This window comes from Scophthalmus maximus, chromosome 3, assembly GCF_022379125.1.
Source record: "Scophthalmus maximus strain ysfricsl-2021 chromosome 3, ASM2237912v1, whole genome shotgun sequence".
In the NCBI taxonomy this organism is placed as follows: Eukaryota; Metazoa; Chordata; class Actinopteri; order Pleuronectiformes; family Scophthalmidae; genus Scophthalmus; species Scophthalmus maximus.
Genome location: NC_061517.1, coordinates 1 through 18396, shown reverse-complemented (window position 1 = coordinate 18396; position 18396 = coordinate 1). Strand labels below are relative to the sequence as shown.

Genomic DNA, 18396 nt, shown 5'->3' with positions numbered 1-18396 from the left:
ATAACAGAAAGTTAAACGAAAGAAGTTAAACATGTCATATATTTGAGATATATATATATACATATATACACACACATATATATACATATATATAGTTTAAGGATTCATATTTTCACTTAAAATGTGCTCATTGGTGGTTGTTGTTGAAATGTTTATTCCACACAGATAGATATATTTTATCTTTCGTCTATATATTTATTTATTGGTCACTTGGGGGCAGTGGAAACAAGTTGTAAACACAACATTAACACAATCTTTTTAAAATCTTATACAAATTGCATTTGTCATTGTATTGTAAAATTTATTTTTGGATATATCATAGTCAGCATTTTTATTTGTTCTGTCCGATTTTTGGCTCATCAGTCAATTGTGAAGCTCATTGAAATACAATAACCTGTATGAAAGGTGCTATACAAGTTTGATTGATTAACACCTTGTTGATGTATAAATCAGACTGAACCAAGCCTTACTTTTTAAAAAGAGAAATTAGAAATTAAACTCTCATCCCCACCACAATAACATTATAGTAATATCATTTTTTTGTGTTTCTGTCTTTAGGATTCTCGTTTTGTTTCCCCGGAGATCAATTGAATTGTTGCTGCAGTGCTTGAACATGATGGAGAACAACACAACCATCTTCCAGGATGTGCCCCAGGTTTTAAATCTGACAGAAATGCCTCTGAACCCTCTTGAAGAGCAGGTCATTACCATATTTTTGACAATGCTCATCTGTGGAGTTGGGATTGCTGGAAATATCATGGTGGTGCTGGTTGTGCTTCGTACTAAACACATGGTGACCCCGACCAACTGCTACCTCGTCAGTCTGGCTGTCGCGGACCTCATCGTGCTTTTGGCTGCAGGACTTCCTAACATCTCTGATGTCGTAGCCTTCTGGATATACGGCTACACAGGATGCTTGTGCATAACTTATCTTCAGTACCTGGGTATCAACGTGTCTTCCTGCTCCATCATGGCGTTCACCATTGAACGATATATCGCTATATGCCACTCCATAAAGGCGCAGTTCATTTGCACTACTTCACGGGCCAAGAGGATCATAGCTGGAGTCTGGGTCTTCACCTCACTCTATTGCGTTATGTGGTTCTTCTTAGTGGACACAGATGAAACGGTCTATACCAACCGAGTGGTGGTCACTTGTGGCTACCGTGTCTCCAGGAGTTTCTACATGCCAATCTATTTCTTGGACTTCACCCTGTTTTACGTGATTCCCCTCCTCGTGGCCATGGTCCTTTATGGACTCATTGCAAGGATTTTGTTCATGAGCCCTCTGCCATCACATCTCAACGACAGAGCCGGAGGAAGGTCGGTTCACCAGGGTCACTCCAACAGCACCAACAAGGCCAACAAGGGTGCAATCTCTGCAAGGAAACAGGTACTGTAGAGGACTGACTGACACATGTTACTCATCCTCTATGAGAAAATATTGACATCTTATGATTTCATTGTAAATCTAAAAAAAAACACAAAAAATATTGTTCAAGTCAATTTATCATATTAGTAGAATGACTGTGAGGGAATCCCAGTTGGTTAGTCCAGACTGAAATATCTCAACAACTACTGGTGGAGTCTCTGCTGAAACTCCATAGTGACACCATAAGGTCGACATTTGTGATTTTGAGTAGAATGATGTTGAACTTCAAGAGATGAACTGTAATAAGTTTGGTGAGTTTTTATTTATCGCCATCGGATCAAAAGTTGAATTTGTCCAAAACCCTGGAAAGGTATTGACTTTACAATTCACATCTCAACTGTACTATATGTTTTGTGCTAATTAGAAAATGTGATCATTCTAATGCACGGCATTACATATTACATTAAATTCATTTAACAGAGGCTTTTGTCCAAAGCGACAATAAGATGATAAGTACTAAACTTAGATGGTGAACTTAATAAACGTTATTTCAGATAAAAATCAGCATTGAAGTATGCCCCCTCAAAAAGCGTTATAACATGTGAAACCCCAAATGTCAATTGGCTAGTCTTTGTCTAAAAAGATTCAGTAACAAGCTTTCCGCTGCGGTTAATAAAAAGGGTTAGGGTTAACCTTAACCCCATGCAAGTTATTTTCTAGCATGACTCAACCTTTAGCATTTTCATTGAGATCATGTTAGCATGCTAGCATTAGCATTTAGCTCAAAGTACCACTATTCAAAGAGCTGCTTGCAGCGCTGTAGATTCTTGATTCTTGCTCTCGTCATTTTCCTCGCTCCTCCATCTTTCTCTCTACATCAACAGATAACAAAGATGTTGGCCGTGGTGGTCATCCTCTTCGCCTTGCTCTGGATGCCGTACCGAACACTGGTAGTGGTCAACTCCTTCATCGACCCGCCTTACCACAACACCTGGTTCTTGCTCTTCTGCCGGATGTGCATCTACACCAACAGTGCTGTCAACCCAATCATTTACAACCTCATGTCTCAGAAGTTTCGTGTGGCTTTCAAAAAGCTCTGCAACTGCAACTGGCGACACAAGGAGAAGGCAGCTGAGTATAATGTGCCGATGTATTACAGCGTGATGAAGGATTCGTCCCATGAGAGCAATGAGCCGGTCACAGAGCAGGAGGAAGTGAGCAGCCAAACCATCAAGAGGTTCAAAGTGAAGACTGATGACACATCACATTCCATATCTCTTGATAAAGGCTTTGATTATTTGTTGGGTTCTTCTGGGTAAACTGTGTATATGATAAACTATGTATGGTTATCTTTCATTTCAATGTTGAAAATTGCAGTTATTCCCACCTGTTAGAAAAAGTATTTACTGATGCTGGAATCCGTAGATATTATTTGTGTTTGGTGAGACATAAGTAGTGTTTGTGGTGTCGTAGTCGTGATACTTTTGCTCCAGTATTGTAACTGTGTTGTATCGTATGTGAGAAGGGTCTTTAGTTTACTTCAAAAGTTGTGTTTCTTTGAAAGGTTTTTGGTATTATTATACTTGCAATTCTAATACATAAATAAGACATGAATTAAGAAAAATTAAGTAAGAGGGGTTCGGAATGGTGGATATTTTATGTTATATCTAATAAATATGGTACTGATGCTGTTGATGCATATTTTGAGTTTAAAAAACAACAACATTCAGACTTTATATTTACTAGTTTTGTGTATAGAGAGCTCTAGTTCTGTGCAACAAGGAACTAATTGAATTATCAGTATAATGTGTCTCTTGATAACAAATGCAACAAAGTTAAAAAATAATAATAATAATGATAATAAATTTTATTTATAACGCACTTCTCATTTTGTACAGATCGCAGAGTGCTAGAGAGTAAAAGCAGGATCATAAAATAAAACTAGCATAACAACAGTTGCTTAAAATTCAGTTAGTTAAGTCTGAGTTCCACAGATGAGGGGGAGCAGAACAGAAGGCGCGGTCTCCCATGGTCCAGAGTTTGGTTCTGGGGTGATGAAGGCGGCTGCCATTTTGTGAACGGAGGTTTCGGGTTGATGTTTGCTCGGTGAGGAGTTCCTTGAGGTAGAGTGGAGCATTGCCATGGATGCACTGCTGGGTGAGGAAAGCGATTTTGTACTGGATCCTGGAGGAGACAGGGAGCCAGTGAAGGTCGTGAAGGATGGGGGTTATGTGTTCATATTTACGCTCTCATCAGGATCCTAGCAGCACTGTTCTGTATATGCTGGAGTTTCTGCAGACTCTTGCTAGGGATCCCGCCTGGAGGAGACAAAGGCGTGGATGAGTTTTGTGGCATCTGAAAAGGTGAGTGTGGGAAGGAGTTTGGCAATGTTCTTGAGGTGGAAGAAGGATGATTTGCACAGATGTTTGATATGGTTTTCAAAGGTAAGGTGAGGGTCCAGTCTCGCACCAAGGTTGGCAACTGTTGATGAGAGGGGGATGTCTTTCCGGAAAAGGTGATGGTGGTTATGAGGGATGACTGGACCTGATGTGGGGTGCCGACAGGAATTGCTTCAGTTTTGGAGCTGTTTAACTGAAGGAAGTTCTGACTCATCCAGGCCTTAGTCTCCTCCAGGCAGGAGGTCAGTTAGGATGGTGGGGATGAAGATGAAGGCAGAGCAGCAGAGGGGGTTGGGTTTGTTCTGAGGTAGAGTTGTGTGTCATCAGAGGAGCAAACAGAAAGAGATTCCATGCTGGCTGATGATGCCGCTAGGGGGGAGAATGTACAGGATGAATAGGGTTCATCATGTGACTGTAACTAAGGTTTGTGGTATTTAATCAAAGAGTTTAATTGGTGAACCACTTGGCCAAAGAACCACATTTCACTAACCAAACTGGACTCTTTGGCATAACATTTGAATAAATAATTCAGTGGTTATAGGAATGGCAATGTCCAGTCCAAGTTGGTGCAGAACGTAAGTCCAGTTGAAATAACTTAATAACTGTTGGCTGGATTATCATTAAAATTTCAGATACCATCCTTCATGGTTCCCCGAGGATCAATCTGATACTTCCCAGGCTTCATATGCAAAATGGTTTGAAAAACTTTGATGGGGAACACGGTAAACTCAGCCCATCCACTGAAATGAGCTCTGACTCCAGAGTAACTCTGCATGTTCGAAATGTGTATTATTAGATTTTCAATCAGACAAAATGGGAGGCAGGAATTATGGAGCATGGAAGTTTTAATAGAAATCAAATTGATTATATTTCAAATCAGCCAAGTCAGAAAAAAATATATATTATTAGCAACTTGTGCAACAAATCTATTAAAATATGATGCAAATTGTTGACAACAAGCTTAGTCGTAGTCGCCGTATTGATGTAATTTGTAATGTAAGTTGTTATTTAATATCTAGAACTAAGACACATTTACACAAAAAAAAACCTTTCATGGTTCCATGTTTGAGCCAGAAGTTTATCCTGTGTAGTTATACAAACCTCTTAAAATCCTAAAAATGTTATATATTCTCTTTGTTCATCAGGGTTTTATGTGTTGAATTAAAATAAATCTTGAGAGATACACATCTAGTATTTTCTTGAGAAAATGTTGACATTGAAAACTGTAGATACACCCTTACATGTTTGTTGTGAATAGGGAATAACAGACGGATCATTTCAAGGACACATTAATAATTCTCCTTTGTTTTGATTTGCATTAATTAGCCAAATCAGATCACACCTTTGTTTTATTTTCCTCCAGTTCACTGTTGTAGATCTAAAGTATAAAATCCATCATTATACATGTGTAATAAACTTAAAATAAGTTGGAATAACAATAATTAGCAACATATACTGTATGTCATTAAGAAAATATGAAGGCTTTGAATTTGGGCGCCTGGGGAACAAGCTTAATGTCAATAATCAACTCTATCAGTGTTTTCTAATGTGACAGCCTTATTCTCAGTCACGTTGAAAATATCTTATGAAGCAATCAAGTCTCTCTGGACATGTGCAGGCTGTGTGTGGCTGATGAATTCCATATACAGTAAAGGGGTTTTTATAATGAAAGAGATCTCACAAGGGTCTGAGAGAGAATCAATGAAGGCAGAAATACACTCAGCTGTAGAGGCTGCTGAAGTGGCTGTCTTCCTCCCACTGTGCTATTTATTTTTTCTCCAACGTAACATCTATGTCAAGAAAACAACTGAAAATTTTGTTTTCCTTCTTCATTTTCTTGAAAAGATTTACATCTTGAAGTATATTGTGGTACAGTGGTGCAGTGGTTAGCACTGTTGCCTCATGCAGCAAGAAGGTTATTGGTTCAAATTCCAGTTTGAATCAAACAACCAAGATTGTCTGTGGCACAGAAGAACAATTTTAAGATACTTTTTCAATTGAGTATTTCCATTTTCTTTTACTTTGAGGTATATTCCACTAAAATTCAGATAAATAAATATCATTTATTTATTGATAAAACGCGTTAGGGTTAGGGTTATTATTTTGTTGTTTTGGTTGTTATTCAACTTCATTTTTTAACAGATAAAGTTACTAAATATGTTGACAAATGTTTCAAACAATATTACAAACTTGCCCAAATTGCTAGATTGCTTCCTTTATCCAATAGTATAAAACAAAACAGACAGAGGCCAGGAAAAAAATAAATGCATGCCATTTACTTGTCATGGATTGTCTTTTAGTATCACATTTATACTTTTCCTTTAAAAACATATATTTCTTACACCATTACATTATATGTTATTCATTTAGCATTCATTTTTTTTAACTTTAATCTTTGTATCTCTAATAACTCAAATCCCTGAATGGATGTAATTCAATTAAATGTGTGATACAGATGAAATTCAAAAACCTGCTACAAAAACATTATTTAAAACATCATGAAAAAAACATAGTGTCATATATTTAAAACATTTTGAGAATGAAAACAGCTGATCTTCTGTGACAATGAATAATGTATACACATTTATGCATCTGTGAAGAGCTCTTGTCTTCTTAGTATCAATGTATAATCGAAGGACAGAGCTTGTAGTCATATTAGGAGATGTGTGTAAGTGGACCATTAAAACATGGCTCATGATCAAGCAAATGCTTCCATAGATGAGCCAAGCTTTCATCTTTTCTTTGTATAGCCACTGCAAACATTTTAACATTGATCAGTGGTTATCAAAGTGAACTTTGAACCTTCCTCACTGCATGTTCGGTTTAAAGTCTAAGATGTTACATTTACAGCCAGAGAGTAAAAAAAAAACATATTGTGTCATGCCAATTCAATTCAATTAAATCATGTTGCAATTGACAAGAAAGTTAGCTGTATGTTGTTAGTATGTTTCTACATGTCTACCTAATTGCAACAAAGAATGTGTTGCATATCCCATATTGTACTGCTGCATAATGTGAAGCTGAAGTATATCAGAGTGTTCCTTGAATCATCTCTGCAACCAATAGATTGAATAGACCAATGGACCTTGAAACAGACTGGTTATGCATACCACCTCTGTGTTAAGTGGAAGTATGACTATCCATATCTATAACTGATAGATATCAGTTGACTGCAGGTCAGTTGACTGTGTCAACTGTGCCTAACTCTTGTATTCTCTCAAACAACCAACAGAGGGTGACTGCAAACCAATTGGTGACGTTGATTCTTTTTCATATGAAAACTAAGGAACCTTTCGAAATTTCGCTGTGTAGTTTTCCAATGCATTTAAATTTCTTCTTTTTTTCCAGGACAGAAAACATTTCATGCACATTAGTGATTAATTTCATGCATATCTCAACAGTTCTGTGTTACTGGACCGTTGTTTTTTGATTAATGCAAAACATTATATAGCATCTGGAATTGAAAAACCTTCTGATCGCTTTTTAAAATGATATTGTTGTTGCTCATTTGATGGGTTCAAGGACTTGACAAAATTATATCTTTAATTAATAAGCACCTGAAAAGGCTGTTTATTCCATTTCTTTAGTGGATATGTACTGTATATTGGTTAAACAAGCAGAGGGGAGTTCGCTCATTTCATACACATAAAATCCAGAAATGTTTAGTGAGATATCTCCATCTTTCGACTTTATTCAGTTTCTCTGCCCACAGCATATTTATTTAATTCATATCGAAAATATTAAGACGTTCATTGATCTTTAAACCACTGAAGTAAAAAATACACATTTCACGTACGGAGGTGAAATGGTCAGTCCTGATCAATACTCTCTGCTCTGCAATCAAAATGACATAAAGAGTCAGACACACAGAGGTTTCATGAATTGATCACTGTATGTTTTCATAATTCAGGGAGCAACAGGGTTATTAATATCACGCAGTGGATGCATATCAATTTGTCCTTAGAGAGGAGAATTTTCATCTCTTATACTGTCAAACACTAAATATTTATTTTGTGGTTTCTGAGAACAAGAAGAAGAAATATGGATTTCATTCAGGACAGAAAGTCACATTTTCTTATTTCTCACATGGGAAAATTATTAATCTCCATCGCATCAATAAATTCTCTTAATAGAAATTCCATGTTGCTTCCTTGGACCACATTTCGTATATAGCATTAAACACAAAGTACAATAGAGGCTGCTGCGATTAGTTTTGCAGATTTGATAAACCAAAATTTTGACCCTACCATAACCCTACCCTTATTACAATTCATACCAAGAAACCATAGTTGTCTGAACCAAATTTCGTGGCAAATCATTTAGTTTTCAAGACATTTAATTCAAAAATACACGTCAACCGCACGTGGCACTAAAGTGAGGGGAGGTCACCACAGTCTGTAGGAGTTGTTGTCAGGGGGAACATAAATATCTGTAAAACATGACTCAGTGTAATAGTTCCCTACAGAGCTGCTAGCATTACTGAAAATAAATGTAATAAGCTGCCTATCATTTCTCACAAAGCAGATAGTTTTTACTTCATCTCTCGACAATAAAAAAAGGATATTCTCCTTTGATCTACTGTCGCAGAAAATAAAAAGATATATTTGACTGATGAAAGGAGGCTGGTGATGCCTGTGTTACGCTTCTCACAAGAACTTTATTTTGCCCGACAGATCCAATCCAGCATCTATATATTGATCTTATTGCAGCTCATCTGCAGTAATATCACAATCACTGCTGTCATTATTAATCTGCTCTCCCCTTTTTAATGGATGTGTCATGATCCACAAGAATCATGAACTCTATAGCTCTTGTGGACTCTTGTTTTTTATATAATTCCCTCACTGTACTTTTCCTTGTGTCTCTGTTACATTAGTTTCCTGATCCCTTGTTGTTGTTTCCTGTTTTATTTTGAATTAATGTTCCTGTGTTTCTGCACTTCCTGTTTCCCTTTCTCTTGTCTGTTCACTTTACGTGTCTCCTGCCCCTGTGCTTGTCTGCACCTGTTCCCTATGTGTCTCACCTGTGTTCAATCTTCCTGGTGTATTTAGTCTTTGTGCTCTGTCAGTTCGTCCTGTGATGTTTGCTGCTCCATCCCGTCGGTGATGTCTCCTTCGCCTTGTTCCCTGGTTTGTTTTGTTTTATTTCTCTCTAGTGATTTTTGTTATTTCTGAAAGATTGCTCGTCTCTTGTTTTTGTTAATTAAAGAAGTTTTTATTTTGCACTCTGCATCTGAGTCCTGTTCCTGCACACCTTGACAGGATGTAAGGTTCTCAATGCTCCAGTAAAAACACTTTAAACTATGGCTCTGTTCATACGCTTTTGCACTCAAAGCTGTGTCAAGGAAATCAAAGTATTTATATTAATGTGGTGTCTAATTTGACCCTCACTCCTCCCTTTGGTGTGACTGTAAAACCATCTAGATTCAGAAACATGTCTGTGTGCGACATGATACCTGATCTCTGAATTTTGAAGACTTTTTAAAACCATCTTACCTCCAGTTTTATGTACACAGCTGAGAACGATGTTGATCATGTTCTGAAACTGTGCAAGCTATGTAACAATTGTTTTCCACATAATTCTTCTGACATTTTTAAAAAAACATGTCGTTTCACAACTTTGACAAGCAAATCCTCTTTCACTTTCATGTTTTATTACAGAGTCATGAAATATCAGGTTATTTTCAACCTGTAGCAAAAGATAACATCTGCAGGACCTTCTATTTTTAAATACAAATATACATCTCTTGGTTCAGCATCGTAACGGTGGTGCTAGAGCTAAAGTCAGGTCACCACAGTCAGTAGGATGCATCCTGTTGGGAGCATGGATGTCTGTACAAAACATCCATCCAACAGAGCACCACTGCCAACCCTACAGCCAAAATATGAGATATTGAAGTAAAACTAGACCATGTATATATTATTTCACCAAGTCCAATAACAAATTATTAATTTCTTAATTAGAGTCCCTGAAGTAAAGAGGTTAAATCAGGATGCACCATAATTCCCCTTTAACCTCAAGCCAACGTAAAACTTCATGAAGTGCCACTGAGTTAAATAAACCTCTGAAGTGATAAAGTTGAGGTTCAGCTGGTCCGGCCTTGGACTTGGCAACAGACTCGCACTGTCGCTGGGGGGCAGATGGTCTCTCTCAGAGTCTGGTGTCAGCTGTTCAGCACATGCACACAGATGAGTGTGTCCGACTCGGAGTCTCACACACTCCTGGAAAACTCCAGACACTTCGCTCCCTGTCTGGTTCACTGGAATTTTACAAACTATCAATGAAAACACTTTTGTTCCTCTGACAACATCTTCTCTGCGGAAATATGCCTCGCTCCAGGTAGGCCACAGAAATATTATTTCTTCATTTCAGCTCATGTTTTCATTTATTACATAAATCTTTTGATATTTTTAATATATTTGTGTTTTGTAATATTTTCCTTTTTTACAGTTGTTGATGACACTGTCACTTTTCACAGAACAAAGAAACTGAAAAAAAGTTGTCATGACAGAATTTCACGAAAGCATCAAACCAGTGAAAATGGAATTATGTCAGCAGATTTTCTTCTGCCACAGAGCGTTTATTACTATTCTGAAAGTGTAGAAAGTGCAAGTGTTTGTGTGTTTTCGATCACCTTTACAAAAGGACATGTCGACAGAAACAGACTGGACGATCACTCACCTGCTAAAGCTCCTCTAATTCCATTCGCTGACCAGCTTAAAAGGTCTTTACAGTAAGACACTCTGAGGCTGTAGTATGAGCCAAGATGAGCCATGCCCTTATACAGTTAGAGATATTTTGGTATGAGTTTAAACTATTGTAGATTATACTGATTTATTTCAAATGATAAGTGATGCAAAGTTGTTATCTGTGGTGGAAATTAACTATGTGCATTTACATAAACTACATGCATCAGTAATAATGTTCCAATAGTATTATATGCATGTTTGGAAAAAGCCAATTCTGCATAATTAGTAAATTAACTTTTGATAATTATATTTAACTATCAATACAAAATTGTTTGTAATTTTTCTCTAATAAAAATATTGAATGTACGTGTACGAGTATTTCTACACTGCTTTTGCTATTTGTACTTTTACTTAAGTAAAATGTCTGAGTACTTCTTCTACTACTAGTTACTGTCTTCATTAGGCTTTCAGATAATCTTGTAATATTGTAAAGCCTTTTTTGTTTTTGTCCTATTGCTCCTATCTGACCACATTCCCACAACAATGAGCCTGTAGGACGCGGCACCGAGCCACCAGGTCATTTCCTCATCTGTATCCTGCTCCTGAACAAAACAAGCAGAAAGAGATGTTTCCTTCTTTGGTTTCTGAGCAGATGTTTGCAAAGAAGGAAAAAGTTATATCCTGTCATGTACTCACATAAATAACAAATATGGAATCATAATGATGTTTCTTATTAAATTTAAGCAATACTTTGCCAGTTTATGATGGTGAGAAGACTTGATGAATGATGACTTTCAAGTTAGCAGCCAGGAAAACCTACAGCTGAATTCATGTCGTCGTCGCAGAGCTGAAAACACTCTTCTTTGTTGCAGGTGTGCAGCAGGAAACTCTTTCGTACAAGTTCTTCGTTCAGGAGTTTCCTCTTGCCCTGGAGGACACATGTAGGACTGTGCAGTCCCCCCCCCCCCCCCCCCCCCGTCAGTGAAAAAAGCATATTCACATCCAGACCAACAATAGAACTAATAATCCTCCAAGATGAATGTCAATTCAGACTATGTTATTGAGGAGCCAGGAGCCGACTTCGCTGAAGTGGACATATGCACGTTTGATATTAATATGAAGTATGAAGTCATCTCATCCATTGTCTGCTCCGTTTGCCTTTCATTCGGCCTCATCTACTGCTTTCTCGGTATGTATTCGTGACATGTCAAGTAAACTTTGGGAAATCAAAGTAGAGACAGAGATTTTTAAAGCGATGTGCTCCTTCAGATTTCAACACCTCACTGCCTCAACTTGTTCATATAAGATACATGGTTGACATGTTGGCTTTAAGCCTCCGTAGCAGGTGTCTGTCGGCTGCCAGGGGTTTAGGTTGGATAATCCCAAAGCTGGAGGAGGCACATGGGTAAAGTCGTGTGTCTGAATCTGACAGAGGGAGTTTATATGAAGTGCCACCTGTTGCACTGACTGACATCTCACTCGTGCCATTTTAGTGTTAAACCTGACAAAAGCTTTTGTGAGTTTTGTAAACAACATAGTCCATGTAACAGCCTTTTGGAGAGCTTTATTTTGAGTTATATGCTGTGAGGAAGATCTACAGTACAAGTGGCATACCACCGTGACGTCAGCCATTGGTTAGTGAAATAAAAGTTTGAAGCCTTGAGTTCAGCATTTTGGCCAGTGACATCTTGATTTTTTTGGAACCAGAAGTAACCATATTTAGAGGAGCGGGGTTTGTGACCTGACTGAGAGCTCGTCCATTTACAACTACAACCTACACCTATTGGACGGTACTAGCTGGCACGTCTGCATTGGCTTCACTTTCTGGACCTTGAGACTTAAGTCCAATTATCTATCAAAGATAGTAACATAAAGAAAATTCGAGAAAATATGAAAACACAAATTCAATAAACCCAAACAGTGACTGTAATTAGCTGTTGTGTGACATGGGGACCTGCTCCATAAATGATGATGATGTGACATCATCCAAACACATAGGGTTCCAAACTCTGTCCTCCCAGTAAGTATTAGAGTAAATTATGGTTAGGGTTGCCTGTAAGGAAGTTTAAGATTGTAGGTAAATAACACAATTAGAAGGAAAACAGCTGTTGCAGTATTTTTTGTGTTTTGTTGTGTAATTTATTATTCTGACCAAACAAACAAAGAAAAAGCAGAAAGAGTGAGCACTGAGTTCAGCTGGACCTGAATGCTGGAACAAATCTGGAACATGTCAGCTTCTAATATGTATTTCAACAATGTCATTAACAGCAGTGTCATCCACTGAACTCAGTGAAAGGTTTACGTCAAGAACAAGTTTAAGCTCTGTAGTGCTGGTGTGAAATTCTGTTGTTAGGTAGAAAAGGAAACTGACTTTTTAGTAAATTCATTATCCAAACAAACAATAGACTGAACCTTTTTCCTTCAGCTTCTGATGAGAGCAGAAACTTGTTTATTGTCAGCAAACTGCTTCTCTTGGTTGTATCATTAACACAGTATGTGGTATGTTGCATTTTGCATTTACAGTGTTTAAAAAAACTGGCCACATGCAAAACTCAGTGTCTGTCATGCTCAATTCCACAGAGATTATATCAATAATAATGATAAAAAGAAGATGAGTATTTGAAGTGATGTCGAGTAAAAACGGCCGATGCCTGAATATGCTATATTACTGTGAATCTTTTCAGTATCAACCACACAGTTTGTTTTGATTCAGGACCTTTTCTAATTCAAACTTTATAGATTTTAATCACTTGTAAGTTCAGCTCTCAACCACTGCTGGACAGCAGATAATATTAAACCACAATTTACATTATACATTTGGTTAAAAAGACTGAAATGTGTATGTGTGGACAGTATTTTGTGTTTAAAAGTAAGAATTTGTTGAGTCAAGTCAGTTTGCATTGATGTTGAACATTTAAAGTCTGAACTGAAGCCTTTGCGAAATACCGCAGTTCATTTTGGACTTGTATACATAACTGAGTTGCTGATTTTGTATTTAATCGACTCTCCAGGATACCGCTGCTTCAAGATGGTGATGTTCCTCTCTGGCTTCATGTTTGGCACGACAGCCATACTTCTGTTTTACCACAAGGAGCCTGTGTTGGACATCCAGCTGGGCACGGAGACCAAGGCGGGGATCGTCCTGGCCGTGGGCGTGCTCTGCGGGTTGATGACAATGCTGTTGTCAACAATGGGACTCCTCCTCAGTGGCCTTCAGCTGGGCGCCCTGCTCTCCCTTGTCACCCTGGTGGTTATCGGACAGTTTCACAACCTTACGCCCGTGTGGGTGCCTCTCACTGCCATACTGGTTGTCAGCGTCATCACTGCCACGCTCTCACTTATGTGGCAGAAACTATTCATCGTCGTCTTCACATCTGTGTTCGGAGCTACCACTGTGATGCTGAGTGTGGATTACCTGCAGGGGGCGTTCATGCTGCCTGATCAGGTGTACGATATGCTTTGTCAAGTTACTCCACCCCCACTGTGCTGGTTTAACTGGGTAATCATTGGGATCTGTCCTGTTTTGAGTATTTTAGGGATGTTGGTGCAGTGGAGGTTTACTGCCAAAGGAGTATCACATACAGAAGGTATGTTCAATTCCATTTGCATCTTGCCGATGCATTCAAGCGCCGGCTGTTTTCATGTTAAATTTGCCATCCAGAGTAAAAAACAAACAATCCCCACTGTTATATTATATTATATATATTATGTTATATTTCCTTCTTCTCTCCCCTTTGTATGCTTCCCTATAGCTGCCCACAAAAAACTGACTAAAAAGCTTGACAAGAGGCACAGATACAGAGAGTCCAGGGGGAGATCTCGACCACACCGCCGACGCAGGCCTCCACCGCTGAAACGCTACACTGGAGACGTCCTGGCGCCGGTCAGTACCTGAGATTAAAATGTTTCATCCAGCTTTTCATTCAGAAATGATCTCCTAGATGCTGTAACCCTCACAGTTTACTATGTAGAAGTTCAAAGAAAGTCTTTGAATCCCCATATTTAAGATATGGAACCAGCCAATGTTCACATTTTTGCTTAAAATGGTCAAATAGCTGCAGGTTGTTTTACTTTTGTGAATTGTATAATCCATTATTTGACTCATCACTGCAGCCCAACATTAGCTGTAGTTTAATTATTTTGTGGGATGGAGGGGATTTTGAGGTACTTCAAGGGACTAAAGTGGATTTTAAGGAACTTTAGCAAACTTTTCGTGACTTTTAGGGATTGGCATTGGAAATTAGCAGCTAAAAATGCTGTGATCCATTCTACTGGATAATTGTGCAGTTCTCTATGTGAACTACATCTACATGAACATTAAATGAAATCATATAATCTGTAAGAATAATTTTTTTTGGATATAGGCTACCCATCACGTTGTCTTTATAAAATCCTAACCTCTTACTCTTTAAAGTGACGTGTAACTAAAGTGAATCAAATAAATTTAAAAGGGGGGAAAAGTGCAGGATGAATGTATGAGGTTTTGTCATTGTGTAAAATGACAGAAGATGATCAGTTCAATAACATTTTGTCTTCCTCCTGTTTGCTTTGCAGAGTTATCTACAGAGTCTTCAGGAGCGCCAGCTGGGAACAGGCTCGTCCACTAGCAGCGTCAGCACTATCACACATGCTCTAATTGACTTTGACTTTGAGACTGGCTCCATGGTGCGTCTGACCACCGCCTCGCCTGTTTTTACAGTCTGAAAGAAACACAGCATCACGTATAACTATACACATATGAGGAATCTATTATGTTATACCTGAATCTCTGCTCATTTCAACAATTCATGCATTTCTGCTGATGCCGTGAGTCCACTGTAAGCGGCTTCATCAGATAATCACCAACATGCACACGGTGTCATTTGAGATCATCCTCTGAATGATGAAGACGAATATTGCAACAGTCACACTCGTCAGGACCATTTTTTGGTAATTTGACCATTTTAATTATTCATTAGTCTCATCCCTTTTTTCTTAAACGTTATACTTTTAAAGTCAAAGCTCATTTGCTTATAACTGCTGGATCATGAAACAAATATTTTCTACATTGTAAGAATAAGCTTGTTCTGAAATAATCAAATTACTTTTCTTTAATTTACTAATGCGTCAAATCCACTTGTGGGATAATGTACCATAAACATATTTAAGAAATATTCAGTAATTACTTACCTCTCTGTTGGAGTGCAAATGTCCTGGTTAATTGTACTTCTTGATGTTAAGGGTGAACAATGTAAAATACTGACTTGACTTTTGTGGAAAAAATTAAAAAATTAAAATTAAAAGAAATCAGTGGATAGGAAGTAGCAAACTTGCTGAACATGTGTAAACAATAGACCCCCCCTAACCCTTACCTTTACAATGCCCAAATGAATAAACTTAAATGAATATTTCTTATTTATATATTATTGTTCTTAGTGTTATAAATAAATGATAAAGCCCAATGAACTTATTTTTAATAGATTCCTTAATTATGATTTTTAAATTAGTTATAAATCACAATGAACCTGTTTTGATTAATTTATTATTAGAATGGGATAGGATTAAATTAAGGGCATAGGATGACTTCAGGTTTAGGGTATTAGACCAAGGGTTAGGGGATTAGGACTAGGGTTGGGGGGGTTAGGGCGAGGGTAATGGCCTGGTCCTCCCCATGGAGGCCCAGGAAATGGGATTTTTCGTATCTTTTATTTTTCAATGTTTCTATCTTTTTAATAATAAAATCAAAGAGACCTTACCAAATAAGGTTTTAATAAATAAAAGCAAACTTAACCCCTTAATAAAATACAAGAAAAAAAACAAAAAAACTCCCTGTTAATCAACGAAAAAAAGTGCCCCTGTGCGACGTTTCGACACTTCTGTGTCTTCCTCAGGCTGGGCACTTCAGCAAATGTTAGACAAAAGTCTAAGCAAAAAAAATAATGTAGCTCAAACAAAGTAATAATGGCTAACCCTACTCTCTGCTGAGCTCCTCCTTTTAACTCTAATTAGTTTCTTCCTGAATTCCGTTAACCCCATAATCCCCAAACCCATTGGATCAGCCCAAACTTAGGGTCATGATCAGGGTAGAGAGGGTTAGTTGAAGGGGACTGAGCCCATCTCTCGGAGGAGACGGGAATGGCACTCTCCACCCACCCAGTCCCATCACTCCGGTCCCAGGACGGAGCAAATTGCATTCAAATAGAGGTAAGTATAACTGTACTTTACGAAAAGTAGGCAAGACTGTGCCTTACGAAAACAAAATTATTTTAAAAAGAATTGGTGTCCGGCTCTTTGGCAACGTTTCGACCGACTTGGTCTTCATCAGGCCAGCGGGACACATTAATATCATAGTATTCCGAGTAAATTCAAGGGATTAAAGTACAGTGTGAGCGATCCTGTCAGCTCGATGTGCGTTTGTCAAATGGGCTCCCTAACTGGGGCTCCTCCCTTTATACTCTCTGCTGAGCTCCTCCTTTTAACTCTAATTAGTTTCTTCATAAATTCCGTTAACCCCATAATCCCCAAACCCATTGGATCAGCCCAAATTTAGGGTCATGATCAGGGTAGAGACTGTAGTTAGGGTTAAGATCCCAAAATTAGGGTTAGGGTTAGGGTTAGGGTTAGGACGAGGGTTAGGGTTAGGGGGGTTAGGGTTAGGGTTAGGGTTAGGGTTAGGGGTTAGGGTTAGGGGTTAGGGTTAGGGTTAGGACGAGGGTAATGGCCTGGTCCTCCCCATGGAGGCCCAGGAAATGCACGGTCCTTCCCCCTGGTCCCTCTTCCTCCCCGGTCCCCAGAAGAGCCGTCCCGGTTTTGCGGTTGGGGTCGCTGGTGAAGGGTCTGGTCACGGAAGCGACCCCGTCTGCCGTAACGGACCTGCTGCCATTCCCCCTCGTTGGCAGTGGAAAACATAACAATAATAAAAAAAGTGAAAAAAAGTTTTTTTCGTATCTTTTATTTTTCAATGTTTCTATCTCTTTAATAATCAAAGAGACCTTACCAAATAAGGTTTTAATAAATAAAAGGAAGCTTAACCCCTTAATAAAATACAAGAATAAAAAAATAAAAAAATAAAAAAATAAAAAAAACGAAAAAAAAAAACTCCCTGTTAATCAACGAAAAAAAAGTGCCCCTGTGCGACGTTTCGACACTTCCGTGTCTTCTTCAGGCTGGGCACTTCAGCAAACGGTAGACAAAAGTCTAATCAATCAAAAAAAAGTAGCTCAAACAAAGTAGTAACGGCTAACAAGCTAGTAGCAGCTAACGAGCTCACCCTCTGTGTGTTGCCTCTGCTGTTGCTCCGCTCCAAGTGAGCAGGCTGCAGCGTGCGCTGCTATTAACACCCTCCCCTGTATGGAGTAAATTGGTGTCACCCAGTTTTTTAGTTTGACCAATACCAAATGTAAAATAAAATCCCTTTAACCCCATAAATGCCAATAGGTTTTTAATGAAAGCATTTAATTCAATGAATAAAATCAATTGTTTTAAACTCTTTAATAAATTAAAACTACTTAAACAATTTTATTTTAATTGTTAAACATATGAATTACTACTTTGATAAATTTTAACCCTTAAGTAATTAATTTTAAAACCCTAAAACTAATAAAATATTTATGACTTATAAAAAATTGTTTTATCCAAATGTTTATCTTCTAATCTCTAAATCTTAAATCTACAAATTGTTTTAACTACAAAATATGTAATTAAATTAAATGTTCTAACTCTCAAATAAAATAAATTAATTTTTTTTATTCCAATTATTTTACATAGAAATTAGTACTGTAATAAATTATAACTCTTAATTAATAATTTTAAACCCTAAAAATATGAAAATTTTAACTTTTTAATTGTAAATGTAATATATCAATTGTCCAAATTTTTCATTTTTTTATTTTTAACAGATGTAATATGCATAACAACAAAATTACTAAATTAGGGTTAGATTTAGATAAAATTAAGT

The 18396-nt window shown here is 37.7% G+C and overlaps 2 protein-coding genes across 2 annotated transcripts; both read left to right on the top strand.

Moving 5' to 3' along the window:
- The first annotated feature begins 616 nt into the window (after window positions 1-616).
- Window positions 617-12866, top strand: LOC118317496 (thyrotropin-releasing hormone receptor). The gene is made up of 3 exons (XM_035646248.2): window positions 617-1393; window positions 2257-2609; window positions 12459-12866. Exons 1-3 carry the CDS (start codon window positions 617-619, stop codon window positions 12505-12507), a joined length of 1179 nt encoding a protein of 392 aa, XP_035502141.2. The 3' UTR covers window positions 12508-12866.
- LOC118317497 (transmembrane protein 198-like) lies at window positions 9930-15894 on the top strand. Its single transcript, XM_035646249.2, has 5 exons — window positions 9930-10110; window positions 11333-11649; window positions 13472-14047; window positions 14213-14343; window positions 15015-15894. The coding sequence occupies exons 2-5, from the start codon at window positions 11496-11498 to the stop codon at window positions 15162-15164; spliced, it is 1011 nt and encodes a 336-aa protein (XP_035502142.1). The 5' UTR covers window positions 9930-10110; window positions 11333-11495; the 3' UTR covers window positions 15165-15894.
- Window positions 15895-18396: the final 2502 nt, after the last annotated feature.